This window comes from Trypanosoma rangeli, assembly GCF_003719475.1.
Source record: "Trypanosoma rangeli strain AM80 chromosome Unknown Tra_15.4_contig_00018, whole genome shotgun sequence".
NCBI lineage: Eukaryota > Euglenozoa > Kinetoplastea > Trypanosomatida > Trypanosomatidae > Trypanosoma > Trypanosoma rangeli.
In genome coordinates, this window is record NW_021705763.1 from 1 (window position 1) to 21,706 (window position 21,706).

The following is a 21,706-nucleotide window of genomic DNA, read 5'->3' on the forward strand; positions in this document are numbered from 1 at the left end:
ATTTTTCTACACCTGAACAAGCAGCGTGTCTCTAAAGAGGATAAAGGGTAAATCATCCACGAAAGCAACGCGACTACACCGTCGTCTTCCCTTCGTGCGACACAAATGAGACCGTCGCGTCTCCCTTCGTGAAAAACTGCGAGGTGATTTCCGTGACCTCTAGCAGCCTCTTCAGCTAAACCCTTTCTTGAACTTTCACCATGGCGGTTCGCGTGGCATTCATCACACTGCAGACATTCACTGGGACTTTTTAAAGTATCTTCGGTCCTTGCCTGGCGCAACGCACCATCATCCTTGACACTATTGGCATGCATATTGACAATGCGCTCCTGGTCTTGGATGCATTCCTTTACGTAGGGTGGGTAGCGAGCAACGCGTTGCATCGGAAGAACAATAAGGGCCTCCAGGGAAATGTTGCATCCTTTTGAAAGAAGACGCGGGGCCGTTTTGCCCACACTAAAGTGAAGAAGGCTCTTCACAACGGTACCGCAGGCCAGAGCGCTGTAGCCAAACCTCCACACCTCGTTGAGCGCCGAGGCCTTGTCAAGAAAGCCCACCTAGCATTCGCGTCGAAGTTCCACACAAATCTTTGATGTGTATCACGCATTGCTTGTACTTCTTGTTGCATCGCATGCGCAGCCCTACCTGAAGATCCCGTCCGAGTTGCTGACTCTGCAGCACGTTTACAACGTGCTGCAAACTATTGAATAGGGTTCTGTGAAACAACAAGAGGTGCAGAACATGGCCGCCAAACGTCCATAACGACTCACTGTGACCGCCGCAGTGCGAAGGGGATGCATTGCAGCCAGGAAGCGTACAGGAACACGGTGTTTCTAAGAGGGACAATGTACGCAGATAAAAGTATTTCTAAACAGGCCGCGTAAGGTGTTTTGAAAAGGAAAAGGTCGTTGTGCACATGCGTCTCCTCCAACACCTCCAGCGGGATCCCCAGCCAAGCGCCCACTAAAAAACGGAACCTCGTGCCTGATACAAATTCAATAACAAATTGTCTCGTGCAGATTCATGGACTAAAAGAAGTGCTAGAAACAGAAAATAAAGGGGAAAAAGATCGATTTGAAGTTTCTTGTACGTTCATCCAAGTCAGGCTTGATGTTTCCTCACAGACACGTCAAGCAGCCTCAGCACTCCATCCTCATCCGAGAACACATAAGGGTCTTCCAGCCGCACAGCTACTACCTACCCCATTAGAAATTTCAAATATAAAGGGGCTAAACCTCTGATAAATGCTTCCACGCACAGTTGAAAGCAGTCACACCCTTCTCGAGCACCGCTTTTTTGTACGCCATTGTTTGCGGGTAGAAGGCGTCTCGCACCCATTCCTGCATCACAGCGTGGACATGGCTGCCCTTTGCGTAGTTGTACGCCGCATTCTCTAGAAACAGCGCACGCAACACAAAAAACCACCTTATTGTCCCAAAATTTTCCTTAAAAACAAGACTCTTTTCCCCAAGAATATCGTGTGGTACAACATCACCCGTCGGCCCTGAGCCACCGTCCTTGCTCAGCACTTTTGTGCCTGCGAAGATGGTCGTTGCGATGGCCACATCCTCACGTGTATTGGGAATAATCGTCTCTGCACCCTCCGATCCGGGGCCAGTACGCACATCCAACAGAATGGATTTCTCAACGCCTCTTATGGAGTGCGATTTGAGAATCTCACGGAGGACGGTGATGGCACGCTGCTCCTCTTGACCACCAAATCCAAGAGCATCAGGATGGTGATACTGGACAGTAGAAAGACCCTGTTGGAAGACGCCAAAACCCTTTGTGGCGAACCCCTTGACAAGGTGGAAAAGAAATACGTAGCGGTCAATAAAACGCGGAGCCCTCGACATGTGCAAAGAATTAAAATTCGCACTGTATCCAGAGCTATTTGCGCTGCTCGCCAAGACTCTCTCCCATTCCTCTGAGGAAAGATAATTGCGCCCAAGATCGACGTTTTTTCTCGTTGTAAATGCGGAAATGTGCCATGCCGTACGGGTTAACGGCATGAACAAAAAGCACCGAGGGGCCATCCTCGCGATTGCTGTTCCACTCGCGCAGCAGTTTCACCTGCACTGCACTTCCTGTGAACCCGTCAACACCGTGTATACCTGACATGTGGATGAGCAGATTATTGGGGCGTTTTCCACGCAAAAACGCGGTATCAACGGTGTAGTCAAAGCCATCTTCTTGGAGAACAATGTGTTGCTGCCACTCCGCACCCATCTCCTGGGCCGCATCCTTAAACTTCATTCTGGCCGCGTGGTAGCTTTGGGCGAAAAATAATTCGGGGCATGTGCTTGCGTTACTGTAGGTATTTGAGCAAACCATGTTTTCCTGCAAAGCTGCGAGGTCAATAAGTAGCATCCCCACAGCCATGGTAATGACTACAGACATGACCGTCGCACACTCAAGCATTGCTATTAGTCCCTTAAAAGCGTAAAACACTGGCCAGAGCAAGCAAACTGAGAAAAGTGGTGGATAGAGTAAAAAGGATGCAATGCAAGATCCAAGAAGGAAACCCAGCATCCTTGTTTGGCACCACGTACAAATATTTCATTCTACCATACTAACTAAATGCCTGTTATTCTCGCTGAGTCCAGGCACAAAACAAGAAAGACGCCACACTCGGCATTTGTCTCCAGAAAAAAAACGCAATTCACTCCTACTTCACACTCTAGGACCTTCGGAGGAAAAATAAAAACACCGCGTAGTGCGAATCACGCAACAAAAGGAGGGACATCTCTGAGTCGCAACGTTATGGAAAACCCGCGCCGCTGCAACGACATTGTTTCTTGCAAGAGCACCAACTGAATGTATTCCACCAACTTCAAGATATATAATTCCAACGCATGGCATGAGGGATCTCGCTGTTGCATCATTTCCGCCGCCTCGGCAACGACGAGCAACAATGGGTCAGGGAGGACGTCATAAATGCTCCGTAGTGCGGCGCAAAGGGTGTCACACAAGGATGCCATAGATTCTGGTGAGCATGCCTGTCGACCGCGGAGGGCACGACGCACTTGATTAATGTTGTACAGTAATGCCACCTCCGGATACAATTCTTTTAGTGCGGGCTCCGAGGAACAGATACCTTCAAACACAACCTCGCCACTCCTAGTATCTACCGATTGTCTCGCCGCATGTGCCATAAGCCCAAGGAGGGCACAGTGCTCTTTTCTAAACGCCTCTAAACCGTCTCTATTTTCCCCCGACATGACCAACTTCGAATCGCCACCACCATCGCAGGTGTAGGCACACACACACACACACAGGCAGAAGGGGGCGAACTAGAAGAGTAGTCATCCGTGCTCATGCAAACACTCACAGCTAAACACAATCACCAGGAAATCCACAACAAGAACTACAACAAAAACAGTTACAAAGAGTTTGATAGTGATACAATCATGACACCAAGAGTCCTGCACATGAAAAAAAGGTGTGATTCATTGCCCCACGAAACTGCAGGCATCCCTTTTCTGGATTCGTCATCTCAAGCCTATTATAAGGGCATTCGTGGGGTCACAGGGCCTTTTTTTCCCCTCTGAGAAGGCGCAGGACTCGCTGGGAAGCCACCATGGCCCGATGTTCAGACTTAAATTGTGCCAAGGCGCGCTCTTTCACCAGACCACTGCGATCCACGTCCAGCTTGAATGCGACAGCGTAGTCGTCCAGCGCCATGGCATACTCTTCCATACCTTCCAACGCCATAGCACGGCTAAAGTGTGCGTCTGCGTTCTCCGCGTCCAACTTAATCAAACGGGAAAAATCTTCCACCGCAAGATTGTGATTTCCCACCTTATCATAGCAAACACCACGGTTATACAACGCTATACAGTTATCAGAGTTCGTGGCAATGACCCTTGAGAAATCACCAATAGCCGCCTCATAATCACCTTCACGTGCAGAACAAAAGCCACGATTGATGTATTGTTTGGCAAGCATCATATTCACCTCTAGTGTAGCCTTGGGTTCACCAGAAGGTCCACCGGTGACCTCCCCAGCCTCGTCAGTTAGTGCTAAGGAGGTGTTGTAGTCACGCACAGCCTCTGCAAAACGTTCCATATTCTGAAAAACGGAAGCCCGGTTTTGGTAAAATATGGCATTCTTAGGCGAGAGTACAATGGCGTTCGTCAAATCCCGCAATGCCGCCTCACTCTTGCCTAGTCGGTCGTAGGCCATACCGCGAGCGTTGTATGTGAAGGAATTTACATTATCCAGCTGAAGAGCCCGTGTGTAGTCTGCCACTGCGTCATCAAGCCGACCCACCTTCTCCAGTGTGGCTCCCCTGTTATGGTAAGCGTTGGGGTTATCCTCTTGAATAGAGATGGCCTTTGTGTAGTCCGCAATGGCGTTCCTACCCTCGCCCAACTTATCATAGCAAAAGGCTCGGTTGTAGTAGGCTTTGAAGTGCTTTGGATCAATAGATAACGCCGTGGTGTAATCCTTTATAGCCTCACGATAGTTACCCAGCTTACGTTGACTAAATCCCCGGTTATGATAAAAGTCAGCGTTGCTGTCATCCAAGGAAATGGCCTTGTCGAACATAGCAATGGCTTCCGTATGGTGACCACCCTGACGATCATACGAGATGCCAAGATTGTAATAGGTGTAGGCGTACCCTGGTTCCAACTGCATGGCAGCCTTGTAGTCATGGATTGCCGCGTTGTAGTCCCCAATCTTATCGTTGCAAAATCCTCTATTAAACACGGCTTTAAAATTTTTGGCGTCAAGTCGAAGTGCCGCAGAGTATTCCTCAATGGCACGCACAAAATCACCTTCTTTGCGGTACTCCAGCCCACGGTGGTGGTGTAGCTCTGCCTCCTCACTGTTTGGTAACAAGGACGACGACGACGACGTCGTCGGCATCACCTGCGGTCGCTCAGGGCTACCGATGGGAACCCCAGCATCGTGACTCAGTCTTGAAGTCTCTGCCATGAGACTTGGCGTTTTCATACACGTGTCAAGCGGTGGGGCCGGGGGCAGTCGTATTCCATCGTCACCATTTTGGCGGACACTGTCCATATTTGGAGTCAAAGATGACTTCAGTCTAAGAGGTTTAGCTACCCCCGAAGGGGGTGCAGAAGTTTGATGATGAAGACGCGCCTGTGCAAATCGACTTCGGGCATTCCGATGCCACGTTAAAAACCAATTGCTACAGCCTGCGTCACACTGCAGTGCCCTCTCGTAGTCTAATATGGCAGCGGTGTAATTCCCTTTCCGGTTATGGCACGCGGCTCGCTCATACGTAGAGCGACTATGGGAAGGGTCAATGTCAAGAGCCGCGGTGAAGTCGGCGATGGCCTTGTCAATGCATGACAGTTTCACACGGCAAACGCCTCGAAGAAAAAAGGCACTCACAAGCTGGGACGCATCACTTTTCCCACGCAGTGTGTCAAGAATAACGGAGAGGCCCACCTGAGCAGCCTGGTGGTCCCCCAAGCGCATCAATAACTTCGCCCGCCACAATGATCCCTGCACATCGGCTGGATTCTTCTCAAGGTAGTGAGTCGCCTCTTCCAGCCTCTCCTCCGTTGACAGCAGAGGCCGGTGCCGCAGGTGATGACAACTGCGTATTGCAGGCCGAGGGGCATCCTCCGTCCTCTGCAGAATCATGCTGTCCTCCCTTTATCCGCGTCGAAACGGAACGAAAAAAAAAAAGAGGGGCGAAAACAAAAAGAACAAGAGACGTAGAACAAGGGCAAGCAAAAAAAGTCGCCAAATAAGAAGTAAATGGGTGATATCAATCATAAAAAGATACGAAGTCCAGTTTGCACACATTTCGCTACGCCAACAGGGCTCCATCATCCACTCCCCGCAACAACGGCTCGATATCTTGCAGTAGGCGGGCAGCAAAAAGCAGACGTTCTCTGCGAGACTCCCACAAACGATCAATCATCCGCGCGACAGCGCGGTTCATCTCCTCCACAACTTTTGTTAACATTGGCAGAGTGCCCTTCACACCTGCCATGTTCGCCAGCGGCAAAAGCTCCGCGTTGCTTGTGGACCACTGAAAAGAGATTGGCGCACCAGGTACCAGCTTTTCGTGCATATCCACAAGGTACATCAACTGCGGAATCTCCTCCTCCTGCCAGGCTGCTGCCACGCGAGTGAGCTCAAGGAGGAACGCACGACACTCCTGCAGAGTGTAAAGGCGACCATCCTTAAGTCGCTGAAGTATGTCCTTCCGAAGTACTTTCGCGTCAAAGTTGACAATACGGCCACTGTCGTCAATTTTCCAACGAGCCAACGGCGGCAGGGCAGCGGATGCCTTCCTTGCTGAGAGCGCAGATCGCTGAAGTCTTGATCGGGAGGTTGTCCTGGGCCACGCTGTACTCATGGGGCAAAAAAAAAAGAAGACACCCTGGTAGAAAAAAAGAAAATTCAAACATAAAAGAAGAAATATATTCCAATATTTTCAACAAGACAAAAAAAAAAAACACAACTCAACATGGAAATTAAGCAACGTCCAACGTGTATTTGATGCCACAGCCACAAGGTTAACAAGAGTAATCATAACGGCAGTGATACCGGCGCAAATGCATCCTTACCAATAACGCCTGAATATATTGTCTTAAGTTGAGACAGTAACCAAAACCACATTCACACCTTTGCACCCATGCATCAGCAACCAATTAAACGGCAGTAGCGGCATGCACAAATACACACGCACACGCTCTTCCCTCGCACGTGAAATACACCTTTACCGCAAGGGCGTGTTGAGACTCTGACTAGCCATATGAATAGCTTTGGATGTTTCTATTTGCCGATCTGTGAGTGTGTCCACAACGCCACGGTCCGTCGTGATACCGCTGGTGTGATGCACCGATACAACACTGCTTCCACGTACAAACAACACCGAATTGTAGCACTCCGTCTTTGTGCTGCCGCGCTGCCGCTTCAAAGGTCTAACACGCTCGACATCGGTGAGTATTAAATTTGATGTTGGCCCCAACGAAACAAGGCGGCCAATAAGCGTTGAGCCGTCGTCCAGCTCCACCTTCACGCGATAGCCGAGGAACGCGAGAAGGTTCCGCCGTTCAGGAATTGTTGGCATCACTGCTGCTACCCAACCAAATAGAACCAAAAATAAAACAGAAAAAAAAAGAGAATAAATTTGTCAAAAAGAGGCTCCTCGTTTTTTTTTTCCCCCTCTGTCACCCCCCCCCCCCCCCCTTCGTTGTCTATACGTTTACGGTGTTTTTCACCTCCTCCGTCCAATAACCACAGTAACTGCGCAGATAATATGTGTTGTTGTTTTGTTTTAATCCGGTGAAGTAAATACGACGGGGGCACGGCACACGGAGAAGACATGCGGTGTAAGCATAAGATCAAAAGAAGAAAAACAATAGCAGCAAAAAACGTCTTGGGTGAAGAGAGGCATCGCCCATTCCGTCAGTGGCGAAGTGTGTACGGGCTGGCCCCTCCCCCCACTGCCCTGTTTCCTTTGCGTCCAATAGAAAAAAAAAGAGGAAGAGCAGAGGTGCCTTTTTTATTTATTATTATTATTTTTTTCCTTTGTTCCAATTTTAATTATTTCTATCTTCCTTCTTTGCGTGTCTTCGCTTTCCCCTCATTCTCTCCCTCCCTCTGTGTATGCAATCGTCCGCTCCTCCTTCCTCTCTCTCTGCATCCCAGCATCCTGGAGTGAGGTTTACGTTGCTGCGGGAGACAGTACAAAAGAAGGAGTACGCATCACTCAATTTGGTAGTCATCACGCTTCATTTGCCGCTGCCGCTGCTGCTTGCGAAAAAGGAATGCCTTACCACTCTCCATAGCAATATCCTCCTTACGCTTAGGTGGAGCAGGCGGAAAGATAGACTTCTCCTTACCTGCCTGCTTTTTCACAGCTTCTCGCAGCCGCTCCTTCTTGGCCTTTCGCACCACCTTTGCTTTCTCCTTGTTCTGCACGCTCTTCTTGTAGACAGGCACAAAGCGGCTCCAGTCCTCATGTCGCAAATCCTCGCGCTTGGCGAGCTCGCGTTTAATGAGGAGCTGCTTCAGACCGTAAATAGGGTGAATATTGTTCATGCAGTCGTCAACAATCTTTCGCACCTGTTGGCACCCCTTCACTGGTCCCATCACCGCCACAGTTTTTCCCTGCACAAGAACATAACAACCGGTGAGGATCTCTAACGCCTTGAGTGTCTGCGCTTTTGGACCGATGAGACGATCCCGGCGCCTGATGAATCGACGCGTGCTGTTGCCCTTCATAGAAATGGGGATAATATCGCACGTGATGTCAGTTTGAAAAATCTTTTGCGCCTGTGCAAGAGGAACGTTTCTGGCTAGTAATCGAATAAAGTCTCGGGCCTTTACAACGACGTAGGGATCCCATGTTCTCCGCGTTGTCGCTACCGTCATGGAGCCCTCCATCAAGTCTAGCTTGCCGACCAATTGGTGTTGTCCCAAGATCGTCTCCACGGCCGGCCATACGCTGCGGATGTAGCTCTCTAGATAGCTGGGGAATTGTGTGGCGAAAGTTGTTTCATCCACACAGCAGGCACCACCAGGAACATCGTCCTGGGTGAGATCAGGCACAAAATACTTGGAGGAGGAAGAGGAGGATGCCATGCTCAAAGCAGCCAATCACCTCACTAATGTGCGCAGCATGAGAGGGCAAAGAATGGTCATTGGCAATGAAGAGAAAAGCATCAAAATGGAAAGAAGAAATGTACAATAACAGTGGAAAGGGAAAACACAACCAACGGTTGAACCGTTCGGCCATTACACCAGTACCCTCAGCCAGTCCCACGGGGTCCATAAGAAGCGTTGCACAGTTTCCTGTCGTCACCTTTCCTTACCGCTATGGCCGCCTCCACTGCCGATCACATGATGAAAAAGATGTCACGCACACACTCAACAATAATAAAAAAAAAAAAATGAGGAGGCCAAAACCACATGAAACACATGCCTCGCACCCTCTCCAACGGAACCTATACGCACGCATTCAAATGTAGCTCAACAACAGAGACAATAAACGGTCCAAGTATTGTGGGCAAAACAACAGCGGCGCACGGCGTGACCCCCGTGCAGACGCAGCGCCTTCTCAACAATTATGCATTTGGCTGCATGTTGGATTGTGTGGAACCCAAATATTTCGAGACAGCCAGTGGAAAGCCCCCCGCCCCACATCTTTGTGTATTGAGTGGCCGCAAGCTGCTGTTTAGTGCCGTCCACGTGCCATCCGGCGACGCCTCAACCGCAACTGTGTGCAGAGCCCCCGACGCAGGCCACTTAATGGGTGTATCATCTGAACACACAGAAGGGGTGACTTTATTCAAGGTGGTGAAGGAAGCCGTGAGCATCGTTCGCTGAGGGTCCAGGTTCATTAATGCGGCGTATGTGAGGCGGGCTTCCAACCACTTTGCCTCCGCTGGGAGGGCGATAAACACCATCTGACTCCCGCGATGCACAACGACGTACTTTGAGTACGAACTGTGAATGTTACTTTCTTGCATCTTTGCCAGGCAACAAACCCGCACAATCGTCCTACCGACGGCCTCCTCGTCCCCTCTTTTTTCCCCCTTTCTTTCGCCCCCCACTTCTATGTTTCTGTTGACCACAGCCGCACGTGTATGCGATGCACGCACACAAAGGGTAAGAAGGCAGCGACTGAATTCGCAGAAGAAACGGGACAATAAAAAATAGTGCGTGGCCCAAACTCTTTTATTCTGAGGGCCTCGTCTTGCCGAACCACCACGCACTCCAAGTGTACCTCCCAAACCTCAAAGAATGAGTGACACTCCACTACTCAGCGTCCACCGTATGCACAAGCAATCACAACCGTACCTGTGCGTAGTTGTGATTGACCCAGCCATGCAACAGCCGTACTGACTCTCGTCATGGCTCTGAAAGGAACTGTGAAAGTGCACACACCAGTGTGAGTGAATCAATACACACACGCGTCGAAACGTTGGCACATACACACACGCACGCCAGAAAAACAACAACAAAACAAACAAAAAAAAAATGAAATAAGGAACACGCAGAAAGAAAGGAAAAAAAAGGAGAAAACGGTGCCAATGGTCAGAGAAAACAAGGGTATACAATTTTTCGTGGAAAACAAAAAAAAAAGGACGTGAGGGAGAACACCATTTGCCCACATTTTCATATGTCACGTTCACCGCGGGGAAATTCCTCGAATTCGACCCTATCATCCTCCGCAGGTGGTTGCACCTTGCGTCTTGTGGCACTCAGAACTTTCACGCTTTCCAGTAAGCCCACCATTAGTTCCTGCCTACGAGTGTTGTCAGCATGCTGTGGCGCACCGGGATTGTAGAGCGTGTTGAGAAGATCGGTGAGGGTCCACAACCCAATCATCACCCCACAATCGTCGTACACCACGGCCATGTTGGATGAATGTTCATGAAAGGCACGGTAGGTGTTGTACAACGTGGTGCTTGCCGGCAGGCGAAGCATCTCCATAAGGGGGTAATCCCCCGCTCGCGGCGGCTTCTGAGGGTTGGTGAAGCACAACTTTATAAGCGACTGGACAATGAGGGCGCCAAGAATGTGCAGTCGGTTGTCGTTCAAATAAACAGGAATGCGACTGTATCCAGCGATAAGAATATTCTCCACCGTTTTTTTGTCTAGCCGCGTCCGTGACGAGAGCATAAATGCCTTGTCACACGTCGTCACGACAAAATCTTGCACTCGATGACTTGACAACCGCAAGGCCCCTGTGAGCATGTTGACCTCCGACTCTCGAAGAAACGCCGTTTCCTTCTGCTGGGCCAAAAACAAAGCCTCCAGCTCATCGCGCCGGAGAAGGTAGTCCTTGCGTCCCAAGACATAATCCAAAAGCTTTCCCGCTGGGTAACTCACCGGGGCAGTGACAACCACCAGCAGCCATATGAGTGGAACAAAGAAGGAGCACATCGGAAATGACCAGCGAACAAAAATAGAGAGAGGAATAATGTCACTAAGAAAAAGGACAGCCGTGATAGATAGAAGAAGAGCTGTCAGCTGGTCAAAAACACGTTCAAGTAATATAGGCACACCCGTCATTGCCGAGGCATTCGCAAAAAGTAAAGCCACCAGCGTCCAATGCTCGAGTTCCAGAATGTCTAATAGGCATTTCGCCCGCCGCCGTTCCTGCGGAGATCCCGTCGTTGTAAGAATGCGAAGGAACATGCGGTCCATGGAAAACAAAGCCACCTGAATACCTGCTGTAATGCCTGTAAAAAGCAGTAGCCCTATAATGCCAAGCAAGTAAGCGAGTTCCTCACTTTTCGCCAATGTTTGTTGACCCATATCTTTTCACACATGCGTGTTGTTGTTATTATTATGATAATATATATATATATATATACACACACGCATACAAAAAAAAAAAGAAGTAAGAGGAAACAGTACAGTGGTAGAATTTGTTCTAAAACAACGCGCTAAAGCGGCAGTCAGGTGAACATCAACATTATCTAAGCCCAATTCATGCACCTTCATTCGTTTTTTTGTTGTTGTTGTTTTGGCGCGCCCTCTGTCTCTTCGTTTAAAGCATTAATACCTAACGCTTAAAATGTGTTAGTCATTTTTGTTTGTGTTCCCACATATCTTCGGCTTTTTCTCACGTTTGACTTTTTTTTAAAATTATTCTCCCTCTCTCTTCTCTTGCTTCTTCGTCATTTGCTTATCCCTCCACTCTTCATGTCACTACGACACCGTAACTACTCCTCGTCATTGTTGTCCTCGTCCTCTTCTTCGTCCTCCTCCTCCTCGTCCTCTTCATCTTCCAACTTCTCAATGAGCAGAATGGACTGATCGCCGCTCTTCTTCACGAGAAGAGCCTCCCTGAGATCCTGCTGCCTCAAAACCGTCATAATGATGGCGTCCGCAATGGCCCACATATTCCCCACCTTAATGCCAAGCTGGGCGGAGAGCGGGCCGGGGTCCTTGGTCTGCGTGGCGAGAACCTCGTGCTTTGTCGGGTCCAACGTCCCGTTACTCCGGCAACAGCGCGTCACGAAGCCAATCTTCATCAAAGCCCCTGACAAATGGCAGAGAGACACCCAGCGGGACATCTTTTGCGCGTTTCTGCGGTATTCATCCGAAATCCACTTGGCCCCTTGCGAGTCCAACGTCTTGCGCCACTCACTTTCAGCCCCCTCTGCACACTGTTCCAAAAGCCCAAAGATGCGGACGTATTTGCCACCCTCAACCGCGTCCACCTCACATCGAACAATTAGATCGTAGCGGTCCTCCGTGTCGGCATGCATCACAAAACGGCGATAGCGATACAGGCGGGGCTGAATTCCTGGAAATGGGTTCTTTTCACACTTCATCTGATAACGCGTTTTCGAGCATGCCTGCGCGACAAACGCGTTATTTACCTCCGTAGACTCCTTCGCAAGGGCAGTGATGCGCTCAGATTGAATAGGGTCGTTTTCAACAGGACGACGCGAGGCGTCCGCTGTTTCACCAACCCACTGCATCTCAATATTGCTTTTATCCGCCTTTGAAATAAACACAATGCGATTGTAACGAAAAATCTCAAGATGCCATGGGTGTACACTACGACTGCACGTCATCATAAGAGCAAGGATCTCATCCGTTGCCACAACAATAGGATGCGTCCCAGTCACCTTAGTTTTAAGAATTTCGCGGAGAGTTACATCGGTCCCCGTGTTCGACCGCGCAAAAAAGTCCTGGCTTTTACTGCCTTCGTCGAGTCGAATTGGAGTCTTACATGTCGCCTTTTCCATAGCACTGTTATAGACCAAGGGGCAGTTGTGAAGGGAGATGTCCGTCACAATAGGGGCATCCTGAATGTTTTGCATCTTGGCCAGCTCCGCCTGTGTAAACTCGGCAAAAATACGAACATCCGTTGGCACCCGAACGGTGTCTGGAAGGAGTGTAAGATTGCGTTTAACCTTGTTGGCAAAATGACTGCGAGGGTTGTGGGGACGCTTCACAAAGCGCCGCTCCGGGCCATGACGGCGATCCTTCGCGCAAAGGTTGCGCAGCGCCTTCAGACGATTCTCGTCCTTAACGGTGATGAACTGCTTCTTCTCCGTCGCCTGCTCCGCCATCACCTCGAGCCAGTCGCTTGGGTAAATCGGGTCCGTCTTCTGGTAGAGCCGCACCTTCATGCCACCCAACTCCATCTCGTTTGGCGGCGGCCCCCACGAAAATGGTGCATTGACAAAAATCTCTGGCAGCTCAAAGCCCATCTCGTCCTTGACGGCGCTAAATCTACAAAACACGCGCAGGCGCACAAAAGCAAGCACCGACAAGATAATATCTCTCTCTAAACTACGTCACAGTCACCGCCAAATAAAAAGGGGGTGCAGGAAAGTCAAAGGACTCAGCACAAAAGGAAGGAAGCGGGGGCAGCAGCGTTTCAGATAAGCCCACGGATCGGAATAACAAGAAAACGAAAAATAAAACATAAGACAAACATACATAATAAAATAATAAGGTAAATACGAAGGAACATGGACCACTTCCAAGTGCCGCCCTATCTGAAAATACACAAATACAAAAAGAAAAAGACGAAGCCACAACGCACACGCACACACATACAAAAGGCAATGACAAAAGTATGTGTTAATGAAATGACGAAACAAAGGTGTGACGAGCACTGGTTCTCCTCGACGCCTACTGCTCAGGCTTGTCTTTACACAACTCACTCACTGCAACGCTCACACTTCCAGTCCTCTGTACAAGTTCGCACGCGTCCGTGTGGCTAATATCAAACCCCATTTCTACAATATCATGTGCACCTTCACGTACCCAGGGTGCCCACTCTGGCGAGATATCTTTCTTAGCTTTGTCTTTGTCACGCAAATGAGAGACTACTTCCTCAGGGCTTGGTTCTTTGCCATCCACAGTTTGCAACTCATTCCTCGCTTCCGAAACGGCCTCTGCGGCAAATTCATTCCCTGTCAAGGATTGAACGGCTAGAAGCAAAGCATCGGCATCAGCACCGTCGCCATCCGTGAAGGTGGCGGCACCGTGGACATCTTCAATGGCCTCAAACAAGATGGATGATCTGTCCGCGTACGCCTCATCGGAGAGCAGAAGTAGCAATCTCCCACCAAGCTTTACGGCGGTTGAAAAGTGGTTATTCCAAAAGAGAACAACAACCTCCCCCTCGTCAAGCTCGCGTAGAAGCACCGCTAATCCTTCGTCTGTCAGCTGCGAACGTGTATGCTCGAGAAACTCGTTGGCAACCCCCGACAATTCACTGTTTTTGTGAATCGCCAGTAGACTAACTTCATTAAAAGACATGTCACGCAAGGGAGCATAGCGATCTTCAGATGAAATCATCCACCCATGCACAAGACGTAACCCTGCAAGGGCGAACAGCATCAGATCATCCTCCGAATCAAAGCCATCTAAAACAGAAAAAATGGGACTTATGCTCATACCATGGTACAAACGTCGCAAAAACTCCTCGCCTTCTGCACCCTCCGCTAGTTTCGCCCTGGCCTCAGCAAGACGTTCCTGGACAAGACCAGCAATTGTTGCCACTTCTTCACCATTCACTACTCGCGTAGTGGGACAGACAAACTGTGGAATGTCCGGGTTGCCCCCTATGATATACTCGAGAATCGTGCGACGAAGTTCCTTGGCCTCAATTCGCCGGCAATTACCTGGGCACAAGTTGATGCGCCCCATTAGTGTCAGCGCATTAGCTGCTGCTACCACAGGACATGGACCATTTTGGTCCTGAGTCACAAGGCAGACACTACGGCCACAGAACACATCTTTCTTAACCCGGTGCGAGTCAAGAGGATCTACCACGGCAGGAAGCTCCGGTAGCACCTCCAAAAGTCCATCCTCAAAGTCCTTTCTTGTAAACGCCGTTGCCACCAACGCTGAGGCGTTGGAGTCAAGAAGAACGTAGAGTTTACCTGCATTCACACCAAGAATCACTGCCTCCCCCTTTGGGGTTCGCACTCGCTTCAGTAAGACACAGTTAAATGGCGCAGTCGCCTCCGCTGTCATATCAAGCATGCGAGCGACTCCATCATCACACATAAACTCACAATCCATTCTTTCGGTCCCTCCCTTTGTTTTGCCTCTTCTCTCCCCAACCTCTCGGTTTCTGCCTTACCTGTATTTATGACGCTGTTATTTTATTTTATTTTTGTTTTCGTTTTAAAGGGAAGGGGTCTATATTTGCTGCACTCACACCTTACCAATGTGGTCGGCGGCGTCAGAAGAAGGTGGCAGGGCAACCGCGTTTTTCCCACACCCTGGCACTTGTGCTTGGCCGATCATTAAACCATAAGAAAATAAAAAAGGAAATAAGCAGCACTACAGCATAAACACAAAGTTGCTCAACATATGTTTCATTTGCTTTGGATGACAACAATTTTGATTCTCACAGCCACAAGGCAAGAAAAGTTTGCATGTCAAATGTCCGTTGAGAAACCCAGAGAGATGTAAATAAGGATACAGTGCTGGTAACATTAAAAAAAAAAACACCAACAATGACAGCTTGCGCGGTTATCCACAGGCAACAGATCACATTAAGCTCACTTCTCAAACAAACATTAAGAATCATGCATGAGCTCTCTCAAATAATGGTTACATGTCCAACTCGCTGCTGCTGTCCTCATTTTGTTTCCTTCATTACTCTTTCGTTAAAAACTATTCCTTTCACGCAACACCCCTTCCCGCATGCCACCACCACAAAAGTCATTTACGTGTGTACATGTATCTAGTTACCATATGCGTATTATGTGTACTCCAGCCCCACCCACTTTCGTCCCTTTCATTTAACCTGAGTCTTATAAATTCTGCTCTTCAAAGTGTCTCCTTCTCTCCCCCACCCCGCCCCCGCCCCGCTTCCTTCCGGTCGCTTTGCGCGGGTGTTTTTGCTTCGTGTTGTGTTACCCCCTCCTCCTGCTTGTTCCCCTTAAGGCAGGATAGATGTCTGCATGCCAAACTCTCAGCGTAACACACGTCATTATCGCTGGAGGCTGTCCCATCAACAGCCCTTTCATCCCCCACTTTCTTTCATTTTGGTAGTAAAAGTGTTTCCGACTCGGCTGCCGTGTGCCACTCATCACCCGTTAAAAAGAGCAGCATCAGTTGGACAAACACGCGGAAACGCCAGGACACGAGAACCGTGTTAATCATAATCGCCTGCCTCAGCGACTCTTAAAATAAATAACAATAATACAAAAAAGGAGAGAAAAAGCTTGCTCCGCACTGCAGCCAAAAAAATAATAATAATAATAATAATACGAACACTTTACATGCAGCCCTTAATATTTTACTTTGTGTGTGATGTGCGTCGTTATTGCTGCTGTTTTTGCCGCTGTCACATGGCCGGCATCGTTGCCTCTAGCGAGGGGACTTGGTTTGCTCACGAGCACCCGCACAAGAGATGCTCTGTTGAACTTGACACGTTGGAAACGCCCTTGGTGGCAGTACTGAGCTCTTCTCCAGGCAGACCCAGCCACGGATGCTTAAGAAGTTCCTCGGCTGATGGCCGCTTCGTTGTGTCCCGCTCAAGACACTTTTTTAAAAAGTCGCGACACAACTCTGAGGATCCCTCTGGAATGGTCAGCATGACGTCAGTGTTCCCTACGAGATACAACATTGAAACAACATTGTCAAACTCCTTTCGCCACGGCGGAACTCCGCCGTTGAGCAATTCTACGACGGTGCAGCCAACGGACCATATGTCGGCCTTCGTCCCGTAAGGCTCATTGCGTATTACCTCTGGGGCCATCCAATATGGTGAGCCGACAAGCGTATCACACCCCGCACGGCTGTGATCATTTATGCCTAGCAAATTTTTAGAGGAGCCAAAATCTGCTAGCTTGACGACACCCAAGCCATCCACGAGAACATTTTCCCCCTTGACATCTCGATGCACCACGCCCTTCTGATGCAGGTAACGCAGCCCAAGCAGCATCTGATATGTGTAGTATCGAATCACAGATTCGTTTAGCCCAGTAAAGCTCCTTATAATGCTGGTTAAGTTTCCAGCCACAGCAAATTCCATAAATATCAAAACATAGTCATGATCTGTGCGGCAACCCAAATAACGGATGATGTTTGGATGAGAAAGTTCCTTCAGCATGTTGACTTCCGTCTCCACTTGGAAAAGGGCTTTTTTGGTGGAGTTCTGAGTACTGATGTACTTTACCGCTACCAGTCTCCCAGTGGCTAGAATGCCCAAATGAACGGCACCATAGCTTCCCGAGCCAAGGACAGGCCCACAACAAAAGGACTCCATCTCCTCCTGAGTGAGTGGGCCCTGGGCATCGTCGTTTGCACCAGCAGCTGACAACAAAGACATTGCTGTTGTTGATGATGATAGAGGGGACGTCATGAGTGTTACCACTTTCGGTCCCTCACAAAAATTGGTTGTTTTTTTTGGTCAAGACTGTCCGCGGACGCGTTGGTTCCTTAATAAGTCCATTAAAATAAAAACTACCAAGCAAGCGGTACTTCTCGTAGTGGTATCGTTTTTGTTTTTCCAACAATTCCATGTTAAGGCGGGCTGTGGCGTTCAACACGTTTTGTCGCTCCTCTGCAGATGCACATGTCAGAAACTCGTATTGCAATTCTTGTATTCGGCTATGAATCTGCTGAATAGAGCGCTGAATTGCATCAATAGCCACGTTGTTTGTGGTCGCAGATTCATCCTGTGCGGCGATTATGTTGTACCAAACACTACCACCTACCGTGACAATCCAAAGGGTCACCACCACAATAAAATACATCTCCCCATCACGGCACGTTTTCGCAAATCCCAAATAAACCCGAATTACGTGCAATATTATACACACGTGTGCAAACAACGCCGAACACGAAAACTGAATCATAAGTCTATTGATGTTTCTGTAGGCAGTGGGGGTGGCGTAGAAAAGCAACAGCAGTCGCAAACATGCAAAGGAAAAGTTGCTGACAAACAACAACAGCGAACTGTTGCTAAATACTTTCCACATGCCACTTTCCGTCAATGACAATGCATCCAGGGCAACCAACACCGATAGACGGCACCGCAAATCGCATTTTAAGAGCTGCATTGCCGAAAGCCTTCCAGACTGTATCACGAAACAGAACAGCAAAAGTGAGATGGTCGGAACAATCATATTATTATGAGCCTCCGAGCATGTAGTAAATTCACTGAGAAACGTGTTGCATGCGAAAGTGTCGAGGACGAGAGATCGGAAAGGAAAGGAAAACACGATGAGAAAAACCTGTAAAACGTGTTCCACGCGTAAAAGGATTTGCATAATTCTTTGCCCCCACTTCCCGCACAATCGTCGACGAATGCTATTTTTGCCCAGCACCATCAGTGTGATCGAGGTGAATCCCCAGATGAATGTGCCCATCGTCACTCTTCGCATCGTCACTTGGAAGTTTATCAGACGATGGGGCAGAATGAGCAACACGCTGCGGAAGCGTACAAATGACATAAAACCAACAGGCAGTGGTGCTTGTGGAGGAATCGCCACCATAGATCTCTGAAACACATTGAACAGCAGTGTAGCAAGTATCACATAGTTCATTGCATGTAGTGTAAACTCGGACCGCGAGAGAGTCAGACGCAGAGGTGGTTTTTTTCTAAGATCCATAAGCCATTGCTTCCATGACATCCCATTGGCAAGCAGAAAAAATTGCATAACCATGAAACCTAACAAAACAAATGTTATCCCCCACTTAATCATACTACGCGTCGATGGCACACCTGGTGGTGGATCATGGGGCATCATATGAAAACAGTGGAACACAATAAACAGCTTGTTAGCCTCTTCAAGTAAATATTCTTCTGAACATTCCATATCTGGCGGCAGCACAAACCACTTTCGTCGCAATTCGTCATTTTTTTTACGATCCGATGCTTTACTGAAATACCCTGACACTGACGGCAGCGGATAGTAATGGCACTCGACAATTAAATCATGTGCCCATCGTACACCTCCGCTGGCACTGAGTACATTCACGCATGGTGTTGTCTGAACAGAGTATAACTTCACCCGGCCACCGGTTGCAATCTCGAGCGACCCATTGATCAGCGGCCCAAGTAACATGTCCGCCTCCAGGAGGCCTTCCACGTAAGTCACTGCGGCGTTAATTACACAACCGCCACCTAAGACAAGGCGTGAGCCGTGGTCAACAGAGAGAATTGTTTGGGCCCCTACATAAACGGTGCCTGCTCCAATAAGTGCCGCATTTTTCATAACAATTCCATCCAAGTTAAGTCTTGCCCCATTGCGAAGTAGCATTTCACCACCCAATATGAGACTCGCGCCTCGCGGTAGAACGCCATTCAATGGTAGGCGTATATTAGCAGCAAGGAGAAGCGGCATAAGCCTGGCCGCTTCGTCGGGAAGCTTTAGATATTCCACTGAGCCTCCAATTACACCGCCGAGAGGAACTGCCACACACCCTCGCACGAGGAAACGACCATCAATCTTAACGTAGCCAAACAAGGATAGCATTGTATCACAGTTTACACTAAAATCCGGTGGCGACGAGACATCTAATGCTACAAGCGTCGCATTCCCACTAACAGCAAAGGACACCAAAGAAGACTCCTCTCCTTTTTGTACACGGTGTCTGCTGCCACTTCCATAGACGACGGTGATGTTGTTGTCTTGAATCCATATGTTACCAGAGAGCACCACGGAGTCTATATCTGCAGTTAGCGCCCCCGCAATAATAAGTTGCGCCAAACCCGTGTTAGTAATTAAATGTGCCCTGCGAAGATTCAGGTGTGACCCTTCTCCAAAGGCAATCACACCGCATAATGCAACCAAAACAATGGAAGGGCCGGCTAACGGGCCAATAATGTCTGTTGTAACTTCGCCTGTAACAGCAATAGAATCAAGCAACAGTGATTTCCCAGTAAGAAAAATACGGCTTCGGTTCCCTATCACTTTGGCTGAGACAAGCGAAGAGTCTCCCATAAGTGTTAGCTCCGAATTCTCTAACAATACAATTGTTCCACTGAGCCGCGCATCCGAGGTATACACGCGGGCTCCATGCTGTAAAACCAGTTTTGCCCTTTCCCCAATCACCATTTCCGTAATTTTCAAGTTCCCTGAGAGCACAAGTGATCCCTTTGTGTTCATTATATGTGTTTGGCACAACACAGCCGGACCCTGTTCCACTGCGATGACATGAATCACACCACCCCGATTAATAACTACATTATTGCGACTTCGAGAACGAATACTGGTAGCTCCCTCATCTCCCACATGTGCTACGACGATGGTAAGATGCCCGTAGTTATGGACGGCTCCCCCACCTTCCAAGAGTAGCTGCGGGACATCTATTACCATAACACCATAGTTACCCAAAATAAACGACAGCGTACGGGGCTCGTAACCCTGTGAAGTAATGGTAGACATCCCCAGGCAGTTTATCTCTCCCTGACCCACAATGCTGCCTCCTGACCACACCAAAGACGAAACATTAAAGGACTCCTGTTTCAAAAAAAGCATTATTGTCTCATCAACCTGCAAACGCCCCGCAATAGAAACAGGATAAAAATCCGTTACGCTATCCAAAGGCAAATACTTTGATCCTTTCTTCATCGCGGCATCAACGTCCTTCTCAACCACCAGTGTTGCCACCCCAACATACCGATTCGAACCTTCACGACAGTAGCAAACCAGGTAGTGACCTTTTTCGTTTATAATGCCAAAGAAAAGGGCTCGAGTACTACTGAAGAGAGAAAACACGGGTAAAAAAGTGTTTTCAAACGTGAATTCGTTGCATGACTGTGCCGTAATAATAAGTTCATCATGTTCCGAAAGGTTGGTACCGAACACGTGGCCCCTAAACTCCACACCAGAAAAAACTCGACGCGGTTCTATTGAAACCCCTTCAGGGCCCGCTATTGTTAATGTCTCACCTACTTCCAGCATCACATGAGGCAAAGCTTCTGGGAATGGCATATAACAAAGTGTGACCAAGCCACCGCGAATCGCACCAAAACGAAATACTTGGTTCTCCTCATCCCATTCATTTCCGCTAATCGATGCTTCGACAGCATTGACGCACGAATTACTATTCATGACCTTTATTCTTGAACCAGTTCCAGCACTCTTTTCTTTCACTATAGGAATTTCAATCATATTCCCGGTAATATACTGTGCTGGGGCCATCTGCACAAGTCTGTCAGTATCAATGCAAATTAGAGTCTTTGGTGTGACAACAAACGCGTTATCTGAGCGGCAATCCTCGCCTTTTGCGCCCCCACCAAGCGTATGAGGTTGCTGAGTGATATTCGGCGGTAAACAAGGCACCACGAGCAGTGCCTCATCCACAACGCAGTCAGAAAGCGGGTGAAACGTGAGTCGCACAGTGCGTCCATTTTCCTCCATTTCAACACGGCTTTGCTCCATCAGCCGTGGAAGCTGCCGCAACCACGAGTTGGAGGTGACCTGCATCTCCCGTTTGGCTCCGTCTTCACTCACCACATAGCTCACAGAAAGTATCTCGGCCAACAGATCCTTTAAATGAGCCTCGTCGTACCCTTTAAAAATTGGGAAAACCGCCTGGACCATGAACGTTGCGCCCCCCACACGCAGTGTTTCTTCGGCAAGGCCGCGATACACACTGCCCCTAAAGCGTACACCAGCGCCTGCAACATGAAGAGCAAAGAAGAAGAGAAACACTGCAAAAGTGCCGATCCTCGTCCCAGCGTGGGAGAAACAGCAGTGTTGCCCGCCCATAATCCCCAACCTGCTTGAGCCAAAAACTAGGAAAAATGCAAAAAAAAAAA

The 21,706-nt window shown here is 48.8% G+C and overlaps 14 protein-coding genes across 14 annotated transcripts, besides 9 other annotated features; all 14 read right to left on the minus strand.

Annotated features, from left to right (window-relative positions):
* On the minus strand, window positions 1–383 carry TraAM80_00937 (uncharacterized protein; the record flags this gene model as incomplete). The annotated part of the gene is made up of 1 exon (XM_029377995.1): window positions 1–383. A coding segment is annotated over one exon (383 nt), but the record flags the coding sequence as incomplete, so codon positions are not given.
* An 846-nt stretch (window positions 384–1,229) lies between these two features.
* On the minus strand, window positions 1,230–1,856 carry TraAM80_00938 (uncharacterized protein; the record flags this gene model as incomplete). The annotated part of the gene is made up of 1 exon (XM_029377996.1): window positions 1,230–1,856. One exon carries the CDS (start codon window positions 1,854–1,856, stop codon window positions 1,230–1,232), a length of 627 nt encoding a protein of 208 aa, XP_029242083.1.
* Window positions 1,857–1,890: 34 nt separating this feature from the next.
* On the minus strand, window positions 1,891–2,532 carry TraAM80_00939 (uncharacterized protein; the record flags this gene model as incomplete). Its single annotated transcript, XM_029377997.1, has 1 exon — window positions 1,891–2,532. The coding sequence occupies one exon, from the start codon at window positions 2,530–2,532 to the stop codon at window positions 1,891–1,893; it is 642 nt and encodes a 213-aa protein (XP_029242084.1).
* A 191-nt stretch (window positions 2,533–2,723) lies between these two features.
* Window positions 2,724–3,221, minus strand: TraAM80_00940 (uncharacterized protein; the record flags this gene model as incomplete). The annotated part of the gene is made up of 1 exon (XM_029377998.1): window positions 2,724–3,221. One exon carries the CDS (start codon window positions 3,219–3,221, stop codon window positions 2,724–2,726), a length of 498 nt encoding a protein of 165 aa, XP_029242085.1.
* Window positions 3,222–3,259: 38 nt separating this feature from the next.
* Window positions 3,260–3,277: a microsatellite.
* Window positions 3,278–3,357: 80 nt separating this feature from the next.
* Window positions 3,358–3,381: a microsatellite.
* Window positions 3,382–3,525: 144 nt separating this feature from the next.
* TraAM80_00941 (uncharacterized protein) lies at window positions 3,526–5,619 on the minus strand (the record flags this gene model as incomplete). The annotated part of the gene is made up of 1 exon (XM_029377999.1): window positions 3,526–5,619. One exon carries the CDS (start codon window positions 5,617–5,619, stop codon window positions 3,526–3,528), a length of 2,094 nt encoding a protein of 697 aa, XP_029242086.1.
* Window positions 5,620–5,671: 52 nt separating this feature from the next.
* Window positions 5,672–5,717: a microsatellite.
* A 71-nt stretch (window positions 5,718–5,788) lies between these two features.
* Window positions 5,789–6,343, minus strand: TraAM80_00942 (uncharacterized protein; the record flags this gene model as incomplete). Its single annotated transcript, XM_029378000.1, has 1 exon — window positions 5,789–6,343. The coding sequence occupies one exon, from the start codon at window positions 6,341–6,343 to the stop codon at window positions 5,789–5,791; it is 555 nt and encodes a 184-aa protein (XP_029242087.1).
* Window positions 6,344–6,706: 363 nt separating this feature from the next.
* TraAM80_00943 (U6 snRNA-associated Sm-like protein LSm5p) lies at window positions 6,707–7,060 on the minus strand (the record flags this gene model as incomplete). The annotated part of the gene is made up of 1 exon (XM_029378001.1): window positions 6,707–7,060. The coding sequence occupies one exon, from the start codon at window positions 7,058–7,060 to the stop codon at window positions 6,707–6,709; it is 354 nt and encodes a 117-aa protein (XP_029242088.1).
* Window positions 7,061–7,492: 432 nt separating this feature from the next.
* Window positions 7,493–7,541: a microsatellite.
* Window positions 7,542–7,698: 157 nt separating this feature from the next.
* On the minus strand, window positions 7,699–8,577 carry TraAM80_00944 (ribosomal RNA assembly protein; the record flags this gene model as incomplete). The annotated part of the gene is made up of 1 exon (XM_029378002.1): window positions 7,699–8,577. The coding sequence occupies one exon, from the start codon at window positions 8,575–8,577 to the stop codon at window positions 7,699–7,701; it is 879 nt and encodes a 292-aa protein (XP_029242089.1).
* A 482-nt stretch (window positions 8,578–9,059) lies between these two features.
* Window positions 9,060–9,464, minus strand: TraAM80_00945 (uncharacterized protein; the record flags this gene model as incomplete). Its single annotated transcript, XM_029378003.1, has 1 exon — window positions 9,060–9,464. The coding sequence occupies one exon, from the start codon at window positions 9,462–9,464 to the stop codon at window positions 9,060–9,062; it is 405 nt and encodes a 134-aa protein (XP_029242090.1).
* Window positions 9,465–9,945: 481 nt separating this feature from the next.
* Window positions 9,946–10,020: a sequence feature (A-rich).
* Window positions 10,021–10,113: 93 nt separating this feature from the next.
* Window positions 10,114–11,259, minus strand: TraAM80_00946 (uncharacterized protein; the record flags this gene model as incomplete). The annotated part of the gene is made up of 1 exon (XM_029378004.1): window positions 10,114–11,259. The coding sequence occupies one exon, from the start codon at window positions 11,257–11,259 to the stop codon at window positions 10,114–10,116; it is 1,146 nt and encodes a 381-aa protein (XP_029242091.1).
* Window positions 11,260–11,285: 26 nt separating this feature from the next.
* Window positions 11,286–11,317: a microsatellite.
* A 352-nt stretch (window positions 11,318–11,669) lies between these two features.
* On the minus strand, window positions 11,670–13,172 carry TraAM80_00947 (putative eukaryotic translation initiation factor 3 subunit 7-like protein; the record flags this gene model as incomplete). The annotated part of the gene is made up of 1 exon (XM_029378005.1): window positions 11,670–13,172. One exon carries the CDS (start codon window positions 13,170–13,172, stop codon window positions 11,670–11,672), a length of 1,503 nt encoding a protein of 500 aa, XP_029242092.1.
* A 191-nt stretch (window positions 13,173–13,363) lies between these two features.
* Window positions 13,364–13,419: a sequence feature (A-rich).
* Window positions 13,420–13,599: 180 nt separating this feature from the next.
* Window positions 13,600–15,000, minus strand: TraAM80_00948 (protein fam63a; the record flags this gene model as incomplete). Its single annotated transcript, XM_029378006.1, has 1 exon — window positions 13,600–15,000. One exon carries the CDS (start codon window positions 14,998–15,000, stop codon window positions 13,600–13,602), a length of 1,401 nt encoding a protein of 466 aa, XP_029242093.1.
* A 78-nt stretch (window positions 15,001–15,078) lies between these two features.
* Window positions 15,079–15,108: a microsatellite.
* Window positions 15,109–16,174: 1,066 nt separating this feature from the next.
* Window positions 16,175–16,199: a microsatellite.
* Window positions 16,200–16,321: 122 nt separating this feature from the next.
* Window positions 16,322–17,263, minus strand: TraAM80_00949 (putative protein kinase-like protein; the record flags this gene model as incomplete). Its single annotated transcript, XM_029378007.1, has 1 exon — window positions 16,322–17,263. The coding sequence occupies one exon, from the start codon at window positions 17,261–17,263 to the stop codon at window positions 16,322–16,324; it is 942 nt and encodes a 313-aa protein (XP_029242094.1).
* Window positions 17,264–17,318: 55 nt separating this feature from the next.
* TraAM80_00950 (putative protein kinase-like protein) lies at window positions 17,319–21,656 on the minus strand (the record flags this gene model as incomplete). Its single annotated transcript, XM_029378008.1, has 1 exon — window positions 17,319–21,656. The coding sequence occupies one exon, from the start codon at window positions 21,654–21,656 to the stop codon at window positions 17,319–17,321; it is 4,338 nt and encodes a 1,445-aa protein (XP_029242095.1).
* Between the last annotated feature and the right edge of the window lie 50 nt (window positions 21,657–21,706).